Below are 22,075 nucleotides of genomic sequence, written 5' to 3' on the forward strand. Positions count from 1 at the left end.
TTATCAATAACATTAAGTGAGTTGATAGTAACAATATAAATTCTTAATTACACGCATGTATAATAAGTCATTGTCTTGTTTTATATTCTTAAATTCTTGCAAGGTTTTTGTAAAGCTTATTTGGTCGCTTATATATGTGTTTTCTTTTTCTACGTGTTAGTAACAGCACCACTTCAATCGTTTTAATATAAAGTTTTAGTGAAATAGCGATGAGATTTAAATTACAAGCTTTTATATTTACTATGAAAGCATAAGTGTGTATACAAAATCAACACTTTTCTTAGAACATCCTCAGCCTTTCATTCTGGGCTAAGAAACTGTGGATTTGAAAGCGGCCAGGCTCAACTTGTAGTTCTAAAGTTTATCTCGGAGCTCTTTTCACATCCCCGTTCTAATTTCACGACGCAATTTATATGCACTTTGTGTCTGTAGGCGTTCAAAAGCACCTAACGGCAGCATTTATTCGTCGAGAGTGCTACTGTTAAACGTGTTTTTTTCAGTAGAGACGACTTGATGACGGCGTTCATAGTTAATGAGGTGCTGGTATCCGGGGGGTGTCGCGACGCAAATTGCCCGCGCGAGGTGGCCCTGCCATTTGCCGAGTCGCCGCCAGCCGCTGTTGCGTGAAAGGCATTTCCGTTTCTACGTTAGTGTTTACCGTCGAAATGACTTTCCTTTAATACCGCGCCGACGAATCGTTGACTACTTGTAATACTCTATAGAATTCCCTGGACATATTTCCTCCTTTTTATATTCCATGATACTTTTCCATTTTTTCAAAGCGCTTGTGTCTTAGTAGTAACTTTTTTGTTACCTAACATCTTTGGTGGTGGTCGATCACTTTCAAGACATACGAGGCCGAAAGATTTAAGTGCATAAACAGTGTAATTTTCAAAAGAACTTGGGACTAAACATTTATTGTTTTGAGAAGGAAATAGTCACATTTCAAGTCCGCTAGCGTCATCAAACCTTGCTTAAAAATATATTTTTGGAGCATCAGCTGAGTCTCTATGAATCCAAAAATAAAATTACTATTGAATAACTGCCAAGTATTTTGCTCTAACAAGGAACGTTATCTATTTCTACTTCGGACTAGTTTGTTTAAATAATAAAAAAGAAAGCTGACGTCATAAAAAACAATCTTAAAAAAAATGCATTAAAAGTAACATAAAAAAAACAATCCCGAAGTAAATAAGTGATAATTTTTATATTTGAGATGTTTTAGACATAGTTACGTTTATGTCCCTACTTAGGCCGAAACCGTCTCCACAATAACAATAATTATACATTATAGATATGTTACAAGAAAGAAAAAACGTTCTTAATTTCGAGGGTTTTCATGACATTATTTTCTTACTTTTTAGTGCATTTTGTTTGAGATAGTTTTTTATGTTACTTTTTAGGTCAATGTGTTCAAGATTATTTTTTTAAAGCGACTTTCTTTTTTTCTTAATTTGTTTATTTCTAAAGATTTTGTGAATTTAAAGAATTTAAAAAAAAATCTTACTCTTTCGATATCTCCTAGACTATAAGACAGAATGATATAGTTTCAACGGCAAATATAATCTACATTAAATTCTTTTGATAATGAACATATTTGTCTACATAAGGGTTAATACTGAACTCGAATAATAAATAGCCTCGGAAATAGGGCATGAATTTAATTGATGTTTCTGAATAAAAAATGGTTATTATGAGAAAATTATAAAAGATAGATATATGCTATCGCGAACTTTCATTTCGCACATTTAAAGAGCTACAATACTTAAAATATAGTTTAGCCTACGTAAGCGATGAGAGCAAAAAATTTTTACAACGCATTTTGAAGCTAAACTCAAAATCTACTAGTCTTCTTGTTTTTTTTATATATATATCATAAGTTGGCAAAAGCGAGCTGCAACCTTTATTCGCCGAAATGGCGAAGCGAACGCCGCCCATAGACATCTGCAATTGCAGATGCGTTACCTATCTTTCATCAATGAAGGAAGGGACACACAAAATGAGATTCCCCATTTCTATGCATCGGCTACTTCGACAAATCCACTTCCCCTTCCCATCCTTTTCATATTATAAAAGGGTGGGAGGGAAAAGAGGACTAAGATTAGGCCTCCGTCACCACACTCATCAGACGAAATGCGGAATTTTTCCCACTTCACGCCTGTCTTCTGTGTGGTCGTGGTGTTTCACCGGGCGAGACGGCCAATTCGTGCAACAGATGTTGTTGTTGCTGGGGTCTACCACTGTTAAAAATAGTCAAAAAAATAGTCAAAAAAATGAAAGATTAAAATATTTTTATGAATATCGGAGCACCAGGGTCGGAGTTACGCGGTAACACACATATAAAAAATACAGTCGAATTGATAACTTCGTTCTTTTTGTAGTCGGCTAAAAACCCCGCGACCCCGGCGCAAACAAAAATTTCGCACTGTCACTTTAAAAAACTTTATAAGTAGCCTATGTGTTCTTCCTTCTTTATTGCCTGAAAAAGATAAAGCGTTGCATGTTGCCGTTACTGATCATAATAGAAGAGTTTTACCTACCTACCATTAAAACTCTGTCCGAAGCCTTATTCGAGACACGGGGACCAGATTTAACTCTCTTCTCTAGCGAAGAGAAAGAGGGGCGAGAAAATATTTTATAAATTCCTCCGTGGTTCCTTAAAAACTCTGTGAATTCATCGTTACTAAACACAAACTCGTTAGAGGGAGGTATATTTTTAAAAGGCTATTTTAAAAAATTATCATTTACAAATTTTTTAAATTGATCCACTACTTTGTTCGATTAGTCAGCTCTTCGACCACAAATTAATTGTAAACAGTCGAGGAGAAAATTTTTGGAAATCTCTCGAAAAAATTTATTTAATTTTCATAAGTTTCTTTATCGATACTCTCACTATTGTTCACCTATTGTAACAATTAAGAATCACCTGTTTTTAGAGCATCACTTAGCATAATTATCGCATGACTAATCGCACCGAAAGACCTATCTACTCCCGTTAATGAGTTTACTATGTCGAATTGTTTAATCTCGTCATCTACTTCCAGTTCAATGAACCCTGGTCGAGAGATCTAAAACTTCTGTATTTAGGAGTACCCCATATTATTCCAATCTTCTAGTTTAAAATATTTTAATGAATTTAAAAGTTCGAAATGGTCTATAGATGTTTTAGAAATTGAATTGATTTAGTTGTTAAATTAAATTAACTTAGTTACGACTTACTTTTTCGGCAAGGTGCTCTAATCCCTTACTCTTTTTGTGTTTTCTTTCTTCTCTGCGAGGCGTTTTCCTCTTACGACTCTTTCGCAAATAAGAACGATAGCAGCGTTAGTATTCTTGGCGACACGATAACCAGACGTCAGCGAAACGAGTTCCAACGATCAGCACCTGGTGAACTAGGTGGATGGCGGGAAAACGTATTTCAGCGGTAAAGAGGACTTAACAACTAAAATGGCGGCCGGAACACAGACGGCGTCATCTCAATATTGTTTTCAAGGCCTCGAATAATGGCGAAACGACATAATAAAAAATTATTTAACAGTGGTAGATCCCGCAACAACAATATTTGTTGGATGCACGAATTGGCCGGGTCGACCGGTGAAATACCACGACCGCACAGAAGAAAGGCGTGAAGTGGAAACAATTCCGCGTTTCGTCTGTTGAGTGTAGTGCCGGAGGCCTAATTTTAGTCCTTTTTCCTTTCCCACCCTTTTCTTATTAGGAAAGGATGGGAAGGGGAAGTGGACTTGGCGGAGTAGGGAACGCATAGGAAGGAGAAATATCCTCTTTATGTGCGTCCCCTTTTCCGTTGATTTAAGGTAGGCAACGCATCTGCATTTCTCTATGGGCAACGGTCGTCTCGCTATTTCGGCGAACCCAGGTGGCGGTTTGCTCCTTTCCCACCTTTTGATATAAAAAAAAATGGAATTGAATATCGAAACAATATCTTACTAATATTATAAATTCGAATGTTTTGATGGATGTTTGTTTAAAGGTACCTCCGACACGGCTCAACGGATCTTGATGAAATTTTACATAGATGTAGAACATAGACCGGAGGTACATATAGGCTACTTACATATATGCCTTTTTTACACACATATATGACATTTAACCCTAAGGCCTAGCCATTTTCATTTGTAAAATAACTCGTCTCATTTTGTTTCTAAAAATTATTGTGTCCATATCTTTATTTTAAAACTTTAATCTGTTATTAACTGTATCATTGTTAAATGAAAGAAAAGTAATGACAACATATTTAAGATCTTTTATTTTTTATAATAATATGAATTGATTTACTGTTAAAATCGATAGTGATCAATACATCACCTTTTAGAATTTATGAACAGAGATAATGTATATTTTTACATAACGATGTGTTTGCACTAACACTACTTATTATAACTAGCTTAAAGCAAATGTTGCAGATCAATTGTGCCAACATTGGCACTGTAACACTATTGATAGCTTCTCTTTCAATAATAATTAATTTTCTATTAGCGCAATTGTGCGGAGTGCGCATGCGACGAATTTTATTATTAGAAGGACGGTAAACGCGATCGCATGTCGATTGACTCGCTTGACACCGCCGGCCGTTGTGTTTACAAGACAATTAAGAGTAGTGCTGGTTGACTGACTGCCGTCTTAAGTACTCAAATGTTTTATTTGTTTAATTCGTAAAAAAAATTCAAAAAACTCGCGCAGCGAAATTTCAGAAAATGACGGTTGGTGAGAGAATAGGTGAGTTGTATTCGTTACAGTGATGAATATAATTTTTTCTATTTTACAAATATTTCAAATAATTGTGTATGAAAAATACTTAAAGAGAAAAACAATATTAATATGTTAATTTTCTTAAAAAAAATATTTTCTTTAATTACTTGTTACTACAAAAAGAAGTGTTAAGTAACAAAAGTAATATGTTGAGTAATCATTTTTGGAAAAAAAAAATATAATATTATATTTTACAGAAAGAAATGAAAGCAATGAAACAATAAAAAATTTCTATAAGGATTTTGTAAGCGCCAAAACGTGAGTAAGTAATTTTATTTATTTACTTCTATGTCGTTTTATTTCTAAAGTTTGCAACAAGAGATAATTGCAAGTGGTGCAGCTGATAGCGCACTAGATGTTATTAATTGAAGACTTGACATTAAGACTTGGGGAATTGAGGTTAACGAATTCGTTTATTTAAGTTGTTTTTATACTTTATAAAATTTAAAACAAAATTGTAAAACAGGGTTTTACAAAGATCAGGCTTTTGCAAATTAATGGCAATGGGCAAATGCATTCGAAATTTGAAGGTAGTTTTAGTGTTTTAGATCAATAAATTTGATGAATAGTGTTTTCAATAAATTTTATCTAAAATACTATTTCTTCAAAAGGTTTGAAAATATGCACATAGTTTGTTTATAGGAAGCGTCTAGATGCGAATCAGAAGAGTAACTTCGCTTTCAAATTACTGGACATTTTACCAACAAAGCGAGAGTTGAAACAATACACTGGTGTCATTTTATTCGGTAAGTTTTGCTTAGCAACATTTAACACTATTATTTATATCGTAAGTTAGCAACAACGTATTATTATTATTCTCCTAATTCAAGTACATGAGTGACGCATCGTACATCATAGTAGATACTTAATGCGTTATAATAAAACATTTGTTTTATTTAAAATATTTTGGTTTTAACAAGTTGAAGGTTTTCTTCCTTCTACTCTAACAATAATTGTTATGTTATTAAAAGAATACATCTTAATAAAATACACAAAATTTATTTCTGCTGTTTAAATATTTAATTATATTCTTTGGACCATGTTTTTAAACTCTTCTTGAATTAAGGTCTTCCCATTACGTGTATTTCAGACTACATATCGAATGTAATGATGGGTTAGACATACATAGATATGGAGGTCCTGCATGGATAAGAGAGATGATAATAGTATATGTTTTTAAATATATGTTACTAATCGATTCCAGGTATAACACTATGGGCTACTTCATGGTTCATCTTTCAAGAGGCGGTGTTGCCTGGTTCGAGTGTTTTCAACTTGGTTGCTATGGTTGCTGCCGGATATGTGTTTGGTCACACTTTAGAAAGATACACGACGATCAATGCGATGGCCGGAATGACTTTAGTGGGAGCTTTATTTAAAATTTTTGGACACACCAACTTTTTTGACAATCCTGTTGCAGACACAATTGATTATCATTTGAGGTATGGTGTATTTTTTTAACATCGTCGTCAGCTCGAATACATCTCCGATTAGCTCCAGCCCGCCCAAGTTAGGTTTTTAAAATATAGTATAGTATTAAATTTCTAACAAATTTTTAATTGGTATGTCATAGAGACAGATATTTGTTTTGAATGTTTGACTGCATGATAATTTAGTGCGTTATCTAGGAAACTTGGTCAAAATTACTAAAAAGTTTTACATGTTTTTACAAAGTTGTTTCTAGTTCGTTTGGCCGTTCGCCTTTTAAGATAAATGTATTTATGATTATATGTATGTATTACGTTCTGATGGTATATTAAATCTATGTGTTAAAAAATCTGATTATTTACCAAACAAGTTTCTGTCTCGTACGATTTCTTTAAAATATTAGTTTAAAATATTAGTTTTGTCGGAGCAAACAAAACAATACAAATATAAATGAAAAACATATTTGTTTTTTGTTATTATGAAAAGGATTCCGTTTTATAAATTATTATTATTATACTTTATAAATATTAATATTTAAATTGGAAACTTATTTAAAAAATTAAACAATTTTCTGCATTACGTTAATACAATGGAAAGCATTTTTTTTTCAATAAATATTAGAGATTCAAACAGATAATTTCAATGTAAGGAAATTGACCCGAAAATTCAATTTGCAAAATACTGTTCTACACTCTATTTTCGCTCGTTTTCGCAAGACATAATATAATCTCGGTAGCATTTTACTTCACAATTCCTTTGGGACTACGGAGCAATATGACCCCAGTGCTAAACGGCTTGCGGAAATACGCGCCACGATATACCAGCATAATATCTACAACCGGTGCATGATAACATACGAGTAAGTCTTGCGTTCGACGAAATAGTACTGGCGTGCTTGTACAGTATGAAGAGGTTACAACGTAAAGTAATTATTAGTAGATACCTAAACTGTATTAGTCAGGTTTGGCTTCTACTTGTTTAGTAAAACATGCACACATAAAACGTAACGTAAACGTTAGACGTAAGTGTGAATAACACGCGAGTCATGTTATTGTCCACGAGTTTTAGTAACAGTGATTATCCTTATAACAATATAAGTTTTACTTTGCCGACATACATATTTTGTCGAGTTGTGACTCATTCATACACTTGACAAAAGAGAACAAAAGCATATACCTATATATATCTTACTAATATTATAAATGCGAATGTTTAGATGGATGAATGGATGGATTCTTTAAAGTTATCTCCAGAACAGCTGCATGGATCTCGATGAAATTTGGCATAGAGGTACAGCATAGTCTGGAAGAACATATAGGCTACTAATGAAGGTACTAATTCCACGCGGACGGAATTATGTATAGTTTAAACAAATATTCACCACATCCCAACAGTTCATATGTTATATTTGTATGGTAGACTAATGGTGGCGTAAGGCTATCATAACTTATTCAATGATTATTGTTAGCATGTTTACTCCACTAACGACGATCACAAATGTTTTATTAGTTATTAATAGGCTCAGGGCTTAAGCACGAATCGGACCATGTTCCAATGTGTTTTTCGATTTTTAATTTATGTACATATAATTTACATTTATCCGACGTTCTTACGGTGATGGATTATAATGCAAAATGCATATATCTGTAAAAAAAAATCAAAGATATATAGGTGAAGTCAACCAACTATGTCACTTTTCTATGGCCTAGCCACCACTAACAAAGGGCAGGCTCTGAGCGCCTCAATGAGGACGTAAGATAATTATTATAGATGTAATGGTAGAAAAACGATCCAAGAATAGCAACAAGAGTCGTTGTTTAAATAGAACATGATACGGCGAAAACCTTTTCTGATTGTGCAGCTATCAATTACAAAGATCAAATAAAATTAACTGTCCTTGTGACGTGAGATTTTTCTTCTTAACATCATAGTTATAATATAAAACCAAACTTGCTCTTACTTAAAATTAATTGATATTGAATATTGTATGAATGACGGTCTATTTTTCTTCTATAATTTAAACAATAATTGCTGTAAACTATTGTAATAATAAAAAAGCAATTTTACAAATTTAAATCGAAAAACATTCAACATCATTTAAACCCAAATATACATACATAGTTGTTATAATTAAATACCATCAACTACAAGTGATGTTTACAAGACCGCTTTAAAATCACTCTTGTTTCCTTCACGCAGTGCTCGAAATATTATCCTACGAAATATATAACGGTTTTTGAGAGCGTGACTTTCGATAATATACTTCTTCTTTTTCGTGCGCTTCATTACTGAAGCTTGTGCTTATTCTGAAGTGCTCACTGAGGTTTCGAGGAGTTGCCTCGATTGCTTTTTAGTATATATATATATATATATATATATATATACATATATATAGATATATATATATTAAGCTTAATAAACTTTCAAATGTATTTATAATTGTTTATGTTTCAGACGACTTTACCCCATTGTTATTTTGACGAAAGGACCTCTCGGTTGGAATTGGCCATATATAAAAAATAATTCGATGAAAGTTTTTCTACTGGCAACTCTACCCTGGATCGTGGAATGTTTATCTACGGCCATATTTACTCACTTACTACTCGAATATCCTTGGTATTGGGGTAAGTGGCGCGGAAAGCGCTTTTTACGCGATTTACGAGGCTAAGTAACAACTCTGACCTTCGCTGTGAGTTTCCTGAACAATTACTGTTTAACAATAAATTACATTCACTTCGTTTCAAGCTTTAATCGCACATCAAAAAAGTGTAATTTGAATAAACAAAATAGCTAAAAGAAATGTAATGAAACAAAAGTTGATACTATATACGAGTATACGTTTTAACTTTTTGTTTCAATACGTATTTGCCTAATCAATTTTTTTGTCTATGCTGCTAATATTTAATTGTATAGGAATAATTTTGTCAAAGAATACGAATGAATACAAAACTTTATCCTACATAAATATATCGTACTAACACAACCCAGCAACCGCGGAGTAACAGTATCTCAAGTGTCAAAGCTTATTAAGCTAAGCTATTGTACTGAGTTCTCTGTACAAAATACTTATCAGTAATTATTGCGATCGATGACTTTCAGTTATTATACCAACATCACCACATATCACACAGCCATAACAAAGCAAATATAGATAATGGATTTTATTTCGTAATCATTTGCTTAAAGATATAATCATACTTATACTATAAATGCGAATGTTTAGATGGATGAATGGTATCTCTAAAACGGATTAACGGATTTGGATGAAATTTGGCATCAATTTAGAGCATAGTCTAGAAGAACGATACTAAGTTTATTTTTAATTCCGCGCGGACGGAGTCGCGGGCGACAGCTAGTAGTTTATACAGTTTAAAGATAGAAAAGAGGATAGAGAAATATATTAGGTTATGATTAATATTTGTAAAAAATATTTTAGGTGTTCATTTGGGTGCTATACTGTCCTCAGTATCACCAGCTGTTGTAGTGCCAACTGTGATGGCATTCAATGCCAAAGGTTTGGGCACAAAGAACAAGATCGCTTTGCTGGTCGCCAACGCTGGCGGTCTGGACACAGCGTTCACAGAAGGGATGTTCGGTGTCATCAACAGCGCTATTTTTTATCCTTCTCCGCCAGCTTATAGGATTGTAAAGGTATCAAAAGTAATGCAATGCGCTTCCAGACTGGTATCCACATAGATTGTTTTTAGTAATTACAATTGGGAATTCGTGTACTTATGACACTTTTTATACGTTAATAATAAACCTAAATTAAATAGAAAAAAATGCCCTCATAACTGGTTACCCGCCACGTCGCTAAAGTATTTTTTGTGTTTACGAACATCTAAATTTGATAGAATATCTCAAAAGTTATGAAAGCACAAACCCGTGCAACATGTACGTTCAGGTAGCGAAGGAAATTTAAAATTCAAATAATGTATTCGGCCGGAGAACCCAATATACTTGCACGATGTTTGCCCGACCCCAACCGCTTCACGGGGCTCTTGTGGCCGGAACCGGACTTCAACGGACCCAATTGTATTTTATTCGTAACAAGTTTGTTTGTTTATGTGTGAGGATTTTCCTTTTTGCTTTAACCGTTCCCTCACTAATATTGTATTTTTATTTAGAAGATTATAGTACATTTAAAAACTTTTTACTATACTAAACGTTTACGTGAAACATTGTTAAAAAATAAGTTTTCTTTTCAAAACCATGTCAGAAGTGTTATTATAAACAAATTTACAAACGGCTAAACACTCACATATGTTCCGTGTTTGCACCGACTTATTTCGAGCCCTTCAACAGGGAGAGTTGAACTGCTATTACGAGTATTAGGCGGACGCGGCCCGTCGCTCAATGAGGCGCTAGTTTTAATAATGTCTCACGAAAGTTTCAACAGTTTAATGGAATATTATTCAAATTTAGATGTACTATTAGTTAATACATAAGAAATATGATGTCTAGAAAACTATTAAAATACATTTTATGTTTATTAAGTTAAACGTCTAAAATGAAAATTATGTAAATGTTGTAAAAAAATTATATCAGCACCAACCTCATGTATTTTATTGCTTTTAGGCACTTTTAGCCATTTTTGTTGGTATCGGCCTAGGCATTGGCTGGGGTATACTCTGTGACATTTTGCCGGATCATAAGGACCCTTTTGCTGCGACGGTACGAAGCCTTCTCATTTTCGCGGGAGGCCTTTTGCTCACATACGCAGGTGGATATCTTGGTTGGGGAGGAACGTGTAAGTTGAGATATTACTTCTGAATGTTTTTTTATATATTAGAAGTAAATAAACAAGCGGTTCACTTGTTATCAAGCGATTACTACTTTCCGTTACTGCTGGTGATGATTATATGATTATAAACAATATATTTGAATTACATGATATGCACAAACATTCAAATATAAAGAAGCTACAAGCACATTATACAATGATAAACGACCATTTTAATATTAAAACTCCAATCAATCTATAATATACAATGAACATTATTCTATATTATTGAAAATCATAAAATCAACCAGTCCGTAACAAAATTTAGTAGAACTTGCATCGGACGGTTGCACAGCGATCAATAATCCGATATCTCTATTACACTCGTACTTTGTATTTAGCCATTAATTCTGATTTAACCACAAACGTTATTTGCCGGTTAAACTAAATAGCCTCTACTTCTCTGATTTAACTTTATTATTGCTAATAAAGGTTTTGTAGCTCTACAAGAATAATGGAAACATACCTACATTTTATGTAAATTTATACATATCACCATCAAAAAGAATATACATATATTATAATTATGTATTTCATTATCTCACCTCATAAATAATTACCGATGAAAATTCAATTCATTGAAAAAAATTGCCTAACTTATATACAGCACACGGCAGCTACAGCTATTTCCAGTAAAAGTCCCGTCAAAATCGGTCCAACATTTTTAGAGATTTATCGGAAGAAACTCGAATTTGTGGACATACAGCGAACAAACATTTAAAAATTTGGTTTTTCATTATAAGTAATACAAATACATTCAGTGTACGAAATATGATATTTTCATTTCGATATTACGTACAGACACTCTTATTTTATGAATTGTTTAGGAAGTGGACTAGAAGATTGGCTTTATAATAATTTGCTTTAAGTTTAATGACATTTAAAAAAGTAGCACTCTTAATTAGAAGCGACCTTAATGCGGCGTAATGTCCCCTCAACGGACACAAGCGTTTGATAGTAACAGAACTCGTGGAACTAATTGCCGGAGCATCTTTGTTAGCCTTCATGTCAATTAAATTCAATCAAGAATAAGAATGTTTATCACCGATCGCGAGGCGATCTTCGTTTTTACACGTATTAATTTTCTTAAATATAAGCATTGTTTTAGGTTATAAAACGACCGACTACGGTGGTTATATTCATTAAACTGAATATCGAAAAACAAGTTTTGAAGTTGTATTAAGTTCAATAATTGAAATTAACATTTTAAAGATAATTTAAATTGATGACTTAGCATCAATTGAAGCTCAGTCAGTTGAGAATAATAAAAATAATAACAATTAATATGGATTTTAAACATATTACTTAGTATTAACACATTATTTTGAGAAAACAACGTGCGCAATATCTTAAAGATCTAATTTAGGACAAAACAATGCTAAAGTCTAAACATTTTCGTAATTAATAATTTAAAACATAAAATACACTCGTTTAAGCTAATTTAATGCACCCATGTAAATAAAATTCTTTTAATGAAATAATTTCGCTTTTAAAATCTTCACGCCATCTATTTTCATCGTCGCTTCCCGGTTTTACTCTTGTAAAGTTGCTAATTTCTCTTAATGTCAGGTTAAGACTGCTATTTTAATATCTAATTATTTACTTACAAGACTCTTTTGCTTGGTGAAGATTTTATTTATTATTTAGCTGGCGTTGCAATTATGGTGTGCGCGAGCACAGCCGCTACACGCTGGGCCCGACGCGATTGGCCCATCAACAACAATACTGTGGCAACGGTGTATAAAGTGCTTTGGCTGATATTTGAACCAATGCTCTTTACGCTAAGTGGATACTTTCTTGAGGTAAGATTATGCATTATCAATTTGTTTATTAGCCCCCAGAATCAACCGCTACAAATGTTTTTTCGCACGACGAATCTTAAGCTGACATTCTAACATTTCGAAAAAATATATTCCTCCCTCAATGTTGATTACGCATCCAAAGTTGGATGAAGATCATTAGACGATTTGCTGCACTATTACATTTAAAAAAAATTGTCCTTCACGACAGTTTTAATTAAACAGAGACTGAATGGAAGAACGTACACCATAAGCTAATAAAATTAACTATTTGAAGAAATTTAAGATTTGTTTTCGATCTGTAAAAGGGAAATGTACCCGTTTGTTTTTTTCCGTATTATAAAAAAGTTCCAATTTTTTTACACACAACATTGTTCCAGTTATAAACAAATATCATCAATAAAAACAAAGTTTCAGTTACAGTATACCCACGGCTTTCGATGTTCCTAAAACATAATTAGTTTGTTGGCAATCAAATGGAATTTTGTAAACTATGTGATCGATTTCAAAAACCATGTACATTTATAGGTATGAAGAATTTTCTCAAGAAAATAAAAACCCATAACATTATTTTTAGAAATATTAATACAAATAAGTAATTGTACTTACTTAAAAGGGTGCCTCAACCTAAAATTTGTTTGTAATAATTGTGTTTTGAAATAAATAAAATTTATTTATTTATTTATTTATTATTACATAATAGTATGAACTTGTAATCTTATATTAAATAGTATATTTATTAAAACATAACATTAAAAAAACACAATATTAAAACATAAGATAGCTTTTACTTGACACTTAACATAATTATTGATTAATAATTCAAATCCTCAAAATATCTTTGGTGTACTTAGAATTTACGTTTCTGTGGAGCTTCGCAGTTTCGATTAACTCAAACAAGTTTCAAGAGTATTTATGAGGAGAGTCTATAACTTTGTTAATATTAAACGCCGCCTTATATATTTATTAACTCCACTCTATAGTATTATTAATTATTTTGTATGATTTCTAATATGTATTAGTTTTATTTTGAAAAATAGTTTTATGAAGGTTTATTTTAAACGGGGGAAAATCTGAAAACAAACCTGCTTTCCGGGGAAAAACAGGGTTATGTGAGACTCGGCTACCAAAAACCTGAGTACGACAGGTGATTTCCCAAGATACGCACCGGGGCTGGAGTTAAGATAAATGAACAGTTATGTTAATGGTAATGGTAATATATATTTTACCGTGGGTTTCTGAGACCAAATCTCCATCAAACATATTGTTATCTCTGTTTTGTCAAAGAAAATTACATGGACGATGATATGTTTTATAATTATCGTAGATGAATAAAAACCTAACGGTAACCAAGGTTGCTGCACTACCGATAGCAGCAGGTGCCTGCAGGGCCCCCTACTTGGGGGTACAAAAAAAGATATGTTTTATAAAGAGATTAGTTCAGACCAACGGTAGGACAGGTAAATTTTGAATTTCTCGAATGAAAATAACATATGACCCTATTCTAAGAATATATAAATGAAACGATTTTATTTACTTCATTTTTTTCACAGGTCACACAATTGACACTAAAGGAACTAGGGCTGATTGTTGCATGTTTATTTTTGGCGCTACTAATGCGGCTGGTGGCGGCGTTTCTGATATCTATTGTGAATAGATTATCAATAAAAGAAAGTTTATTCATTGCTGTCACCTGGATACCTAAAGCTATTGTTGAGGTAAGTTTAAAAAAAAGAAAATTCCTACTTGATTTAATTTATATTATTCTAATAAATTATAATATAGATTACACACAAAGAGTTAATATATTTGAGACAATAAAGTAGCTCAAATAAATCCTATTTAATGCTTCAATTCACATTTTATTGAATTTATAACCACAATATCGAGTTAAATCTTATAGCATGGAACATTTCATATGAATAAACATGTCTTCGTCTACGTGATTATAATATCCTCTTACTAAGTTTATTTCGCACGAGGCACATTACAGTTAAACTCCTTCTAAATGGGCGGGTGTTAAAAGCTCCTCTCAGCTTAATTAGGCTCTGCAAAGCTAAATAATTAATAATAGCTTCTACTTTCAATATTAAGTAGGTAAGTGGTAACTTGAAGTTAATAGTTACTGATATTTAATTAAAAGATAAAAACATAAAATAACTTATAATACTTAAGTTACGATTAAAAAGAAAAAATATTAAGTCGACTAAAGTACATACAATGGCTTTTAACTATATGTATTTATCCTTAAAATTACAACATAATAATTAATAGTGCCTCGCAAAAGTTTTAATGATTTTAATTAAACATATTACTATATATTATACGATACTAATAAATAAATTAGGTCAGTCAAACTTACGTTGTGTTAGGAGACTACGTAAAAAAAGTATCACAGTGGTTTACTGAGTCTTGATGGTGAACTCTAACATTACACGAAGAACATTATCGATATTGTATGATAATATCCGCGTAATATGTACTGCTCTCAACCAGCACAATGTTCGAATTGTTCATTAATTATAATATTCATTGTGAAAGCCGATTAACGAAAATTGAGTTCTTGATTGGATTATTCATACGCGTGATTCATGATTTTTTTATCAATGTTTGGTAATTTCGAGAAACTTCCAAATATTTGACGATAAATTTTCAATGGTACCTAAACTTATTATCATCCACATGTGTCTGAACTAAACAAATAGTTTTTATGACAAAATGGTAAAACTATTTGGTGTTACATATAGTACATACCTATCAGTGTTGAAATGGATTCAAATACACATGTAAAGAAGTTACAGGTTAACCCTGAGTCAGCTACAGATTAAACGTTATATTCATCGAGCACAGTTTATTACAAAGATTAAAGAAAACGGACGTTTAATCCATGATGACATTTTTTGTCGGGGTAATTTGTCATACAAGAAGTCAATCATTAGCTCGCCCGGCTCGCCGCCAATGAGGCCTCCGAGCTTAACATCAACTGAAATAACTTTTTAAGTGATCCTTTTTACTGTTTTCTTTTTTTTTATCAAAAGGTGGCAAACTAGCAAATAGCCACCTGAATTCGCTGAAATAGCGATACGAACGCTGCTCGTAGACATCCGCAATTGCAGATTCTTTGCCTACCTTTAATCAACGGAGAAGGAGAGGCACTGAAAGAGGATGCCTGCGTCCCCTCTTCCGTCAAGTCTACTTCCCCTTTCCATCCTTTGCATATAATAAAAGGGTTGGAAGGGAAAGAGGACTAAAATTAGGCCTCCGGCACGCACACTCATTAGACGAAACACGGAATTACTTCCACTTCACGCCTGTCTTCTGTGTGGTCGTGGTATTTTACTTTCGGACTCGATGTCAAAAATGTAAATGTTCTTTTAATTAAAGAGGAATAATAAATTTTATGACAAGAAAATTTAATTTGTATACAAAGGCTGTATTATTCTGTGATGGACTTAGTACCTCGAACTAAATGTTCCATTATTTATAAGCGACAGCACACTAATTTAATATTAAAGAACTAAGACTACTTAAGAACCGAATTGTAAAAATACGGAACTTTTTATCGGTTAAAATTTTAATCAAATTATTTTACGAAGTTGTGGGAAACTCGATACTTGTATCTATTTTTTGTACTAATTAATTAGTTACATGTATTTCACAATTGTTATAATTACTTAATACAAAACTCCAAATCCTTAGGAAAAAGAATTCTTTAACATAAACTAAACTCATGAAAAACTTATTCAAACACAGTATAAAAAGACCAACGACATTTCTTCGTATCATAATATTGTGTAATATATTCAATACGTGTCAGAACAGACAGCCAGTGACTAATAGCAAGTTAGTACATAACGAATAGGGTAAATAAAGCAGCGTCGCTCGGGTTCACTTAGACGTCTCGTCGCAATTGCCGAGAGCTTACACTTCAACTTACCTAACTTCTCGCACTATATTATGCCTTTCAAGAATTTACTGCCTTTGAAAAAAACATTAAATTAATGTTAGATTTATAATAATGCAAGTACGTTTAAAGAAATTTTAATGAGTTCATGTCTTATGATTAGTGAGTTAGAACTTTACTTATATCTTTGCAATCGCTAAATTGAAATAAAGATCCTCGAATCCCTTGTTTAAAACTATTTAAGGATGATGATACCATTATTATTATAGCATAATGCAAAACAAAACTTCAAGTTTACTTTTATAACCACAAGGTTTATCTCAGAATTTCACAAACTGCAACTTTTTTGTAGTAGTTCGAAAATTGAACTGCTCTACCTGAAATAGCTAACGATAATTACAAAACGGTCATTACTTTCGTCTATAGTACGTTTCCAAAGATAAGAGTTGAAAGTCAGTCTATCGAGCAGAAAATTATTCGAATATCTATAGACAGTTCTCACGTAGAGATAATGGGTAAACGGACGAGATGGGGAGGGTTGGATTATAACGCGGGTGGAGGGCCACGGACGGCGGGTTATCCTCCACTAACTGAATTAATCGCCCACGAATTCCCAGCTCCGTGATGTGACACCGGCCGTAATAATCCTTGTTACATTTAACAGATTCAAAATTACTTTTATAATTGATTTATAAAAAAAATATTTAATAAAAGCGTTTATTTCACTACAACAACAAGTATTAAATAATAGTAAATTAAAAATTAAAGCCGCCAACCCTCTATCCACTGAAAAGAGGGTTTTGTTCTTCCTTAATTAAGTTTTCCTGTATTTCCACTTACTTACACAAACTTGTTAACACTATTTATCAAATCATAAAATTTATTAGACGATCAAATCAACATACCTTTTCCAGTATTTATTCTTTTATAATAATCGAGCAGTAGCAGATATCTAAGATCAAATGAGACAAAGCGTTAAATAAGTATTTGTCAAAGCATTACAGTTATCACAATTTTCAACGCACTATCTATGAGAATGTAGTAAAATGTTGAAGTTAGACTCATAGCTATATAGTTTTAATCTCACTGCCAATGCACGTTTCACTTTGTGCGTCATTGTCACGGTAAAACAAAATGATACCGTATACAATGGACTTTTGGTTTATAAATGAAAATGTTGCAAATGCATCATGTTGCAAAATTAAAGAATATGAATAACTAATTAAGAAATAAGTAAAAAACTTTAAAAATATTTCAGGACTTCACTTCCTAGTACAGAGATATAATTTAAATTTAAACTAATTCGTTAGACTAAACTTGTAACACAACTTCAATAACAACTTCTTTTCGGGAACACACATACTAATACTTTCAATTAGGACAAAGTATACATTTATCCAACGGCAAATAATACAATCAGTTTTGTGTACTCATGAACATGAATACGCACTTCACAACAGTCATTGAGGATTTACTAATACAGATAAAAAAATGATTAAGAAAAACAGAAAATACCTTTCCATTTACTTCCTCTCCCAATCACTATATTACTGGAGAAGTAAGCCATAAATTCAATTATCATTCGTAAACAGGAAACTCATTCGCAAAATTATTTCAGGCAGTGTTAGTACGAGTGGCTACTGACTCTTTGTGGAAAGACGGAGCTACCGAACAGGATAAGAAAATCGCAAAGCAGCATGCGAATATCATCATTATTGCGATCCTGATAATGACTACTTTGGGTTCGGGCCTCACTACAATTTTAGGCCCAGTTCTTTTGTCACAGGATTCCAAAATAAGGGACCGTGGTAAGAACATTGTTTGCAAATTTAAATGAACTTCACTCTAAACAATTTGAAATTTTCTTTTGATCAATAAGTTTATTCTGCAATCCAATTCAATTTCAAATTTAGCTATTGAAAGAGGGAACGTTGTGTTGAGAAACACAGTATCTTCGGACTTGGACTCGGTTTACTGCCATGTTAAATCATAATATTTAATATCATGTTATCTAATATATCCTTGCAGAGTTCCATCAAACACCGAGTCCGATCCAATCTCAAGCATACGATGTCACCAGGAGAAAAAACACCAGTACTTCAGTACATTTTATGGACGAGTAAGGAAAGCAGATGCTTTACAATCTAGATATTTAAGTAGTAATTTGATTTACATTACTTTAATCAATATAAAGAGCAGTATTTTTATTTTTAAATAAATAACAATGAAAATAAACACTATTTTTTTTATTTACATAATCAAAGTATTAACTATATTTAACTACTTCAAGAAACAAGCTGCTGTCTAGGAGATATTTTTCTAATAAATAAGTAGTTGCGTTCAAAATACATACATCAAAATATGCAATTTCACAGTCTACATAAATACGAGCAGGGACATATTGCGATTCAGCTTTCCAAACTCGATGCTATGCATATGCAATACGATATCGAAACCGAAGTTTGTCACAATATCAACGTTGAATATATTACATACGACCTAAACTAAAATCAATATTATAACAAACATTCGATGCATACATTAGGCGTTCCAAAGATTTCGCCATGAAGTTGCAAAATTCAATACTAAACGAACCGATAGTTATATTTAAGAAAATAATAGTTCTACATTTTTCATTTTATGAATTTGTTCACAAAATTTAGGTATTCAATTGGAACAGAGTATGCCAACATAACACCTCGCAACTGCTACGGGTTTACTTTTTGATTTTTTTATATACTTATATTAAACAGGGAACAATATACACGGTTACAATAAAAGTGTCTATAAAACCATTGCGAATTTGTCCAGACACTTTGGTACTACGCTATGAAATGTAATATAGTAGGTAAGTGTACGTTTCGTATACGATGCATCTGTATTATGTAATATGTACTTCTATATCAAGAGCAAAAAATATATACTTTTGGTCTCTATTGTTACTGATGTAACCCGTAAACGTTATTACTTTTTTCAATATTATTCCATTTTTAAAGTTCTCGACCAGAAAAAAATTATGTGCGTTAGCTACTTTAGTTTATTAAGTATTTTTTTTAAATAAAATGCAAAACAAAATCAAAGCAACTGAGATAACAAAGCAGCAATCTGTACTTATTGCAAGTCATTATTTAAATAGAAATAATTGAAAAATTGTTCCATGTAAAAATTTCAAACAACAAGCGAAACAAACAAACTCGGCAAATAAAGTGAACAATGTTCAAAATTGTCGTTAACAAACAAAATCGTTTGAATATAGGTAGATAACTTTTATTAAACTTTAACCTCGAAAAAAAATTCTCTATTCTCGTTCATCTCTTAATATTGGAGATTAACAACAAATCTATAATACTATTACAAAAGTGATGCTAACGACACGGTTAAGCTTTGAACTTGGGAACCAAATATATCAATTCTGAAGTAAAAAAGGCAAAAACAATTTTAAAAAAACTCTGCTAAAATAAGTGTAACTCCCTTCGTACACAATATTTGAAAACCCAGATGTTTTCGTCGCTAAATGTCTTAAGCAATACAATGTCATAAAGGTTCATACACATTGCCGATATTTCTGCCATCGCCAAAAGACAGCCGCTCGCAAACTTTTTGTCAAGATCGTCGTGAGAAAAGTCACTACAATTTACAAGATAGGAGCAAATCTACACAGTTGACATGTAGTCGCTGTGCCGTACGATATTACTGTCCACAATTTAGGCTGCCATATTATGTTCGAAGGACCTCAATTAAACCAAATGTTCCTTCTATATAAAAATTATCTTTATCGGCCTATGTCAGACCATAGCATAGGCGGTTTCACAGTTTGTGGTTCTCCGCTTTCTATAAAAAGTAAATGTTAAAGACGTGTACAACTTCATTACATGCACTGTTCATTCCACATTTAGCACTGCAATGGCCGCATAATTGTTCAAGGTATTAGTTCAAAACGACAATCATTGATTTGGATCGTGACGTCACGCTGTTCTTAATATTTCATGGCGACTGTGGCCCTGAGCTACACAGATCGTTGATCATTTTATTCTTCGGATTTAGTTACTGTAGACGACAGCTCTGCCTATATAATTGTTATTTGTTATGTCAGCACAAAGTAGTTTTTAATTATTCATTTGTTTTCAATGTTTTATTTGTGTTAGTGATATTTATATTAAATTGGGTTCATTTAAAATGATTGAATGTAAGTGTACTCTGTCTATAACTTATCATTTATATTTTTAAATAAAACTACATCTTACAATTTACTTTTATTTATACCTATTTTAATTTATATTTCTATTATTATTATATTACCTGATAAGGTACAGTCGTTAACGACAAAATTCGTTGATATTTGTCGTTAAGTTGATTGGTTTTAACATTTCGATAAAATGAAAGTTAAAGTTATGTGAACACATTAAAATAACATTAATTTGTCACAAAAAAAAAATAACAACTGAGTAATTTGATTGTATAATTCTGTTCAAACGGCAATTTGAAGCTATATGCAATGTAATGCAAAATAAAAATGCGCGTACGAAGATGTTATCATTTTGCCTCTAGTGTAGATTTTCAATTAAAATTGAGAAAGTTAGTTAAGTCACACGACGGTGTGCGGTAATTCAAATTTTATATGAGCAGACTCCCGTGTAAATACTTCCTACTGATCTTATAATACCTCATGTTAAGTAAACTGCGGCACACTTGTATGATGTTCTCAATAAAAATTATTTATTATCTCGTTATCTTTAATTTTTAATGTTCCGGAAAAATGTTTCTTCTTTACCTATATCATATGATGGCAAAAGATAACACACATTCATATTATACACATTTGAAATGAAATTAGAAATAAAATATTGAGTTTAATCGATAAGTAATATTTATAATTTAGGAACAATATAGATTTCACGAGTATACTAGACAGCAATTCTCCTATATTTTAACTGTAGTAAAAAGATCACTATTATCTTTTTTCATCGAATCTGTCTTCTTATATATCGTATATTCAAGCTATGGTTAAACTGCACGCGATTATAACCTTCTAAATGTTTTCTACTAGAAATTAAATTTAAGAGAATTGATACAACAGAGAAACAGTATATATAACTACGAGTATATGATAGATACAAAAATAGGCATATGAATAATATATAATATATATACAGTTATTCACTGAATATAATTGCCGCCTTTACGGTGACATTAGCAAAATACTGCAAGGCTCTTTTTATGCAGGTCAGTGTGCTGAAAATTGTCTTGATAAACGCATTGACACTAAGACTCAGCAGAAGGAAGTGAATGCGTAAGTAAGTACATTATTTGATCAACTATTTTTAGTATCATTCGTATCTTTATAAGAACGTTAATTACGTGTGTTCTTCTATCATAATAAATCAAAGTCTT

The 22,075-nt window shown here is 32.2% G+C and overlaps 1 protein-coding gene across 1 annotated transcript; it reads left to right on the forward strand.

The window, feature by feature from the left end:
- Positions 1 to 4,715: 4,715 nt before the first annotated feature.
- On the forward strand, positions 4,716 to 18,877 carry LOC106710754 (sodium/hydrogen exchanger 9B1). The gene is made up of 11 exons (XM_014502913.2): positions 4,716 to 4,737; positions 4,968 to 5,028; positions 5,413 to 5,516; positions 5,975 to 6,212; positions 8,653 to 8,822; positions 9,635 to 9,849; positions 10,777 to 10,948; positions 12,629 to 12,783; positions 14,334 to 14,498; positions 18,303 to 18,492; positions 18,713 to 18,877. The coding sequence occupies exons 1-11, from the start codon at positions 4,716 to 4,718 to the stop codon at positions 18,805 to 18,807; spliced, it is 1,587 nt and encodes a 528-aa protein (XP_014358399.2). The 3' UTR covers positions 18,808 to 18,877.
- Positions 18,878 to 22,075: the final 3,198 nt, after the last annotated feature.

Source organism: Papilio machaon, chromosome 1 (genome assembly GCF_912999745.1).
Source record: "Papilio machaon chromosome 1, ilPapMach1.1, whole genome shotgun sequence".
Classification (NCBI taxonomy): Eukaryota; Metazoa; Arthropoda; class Insecta; order Lepidoptera; family Papilionidae; genus Papilio; species Papilio machaon.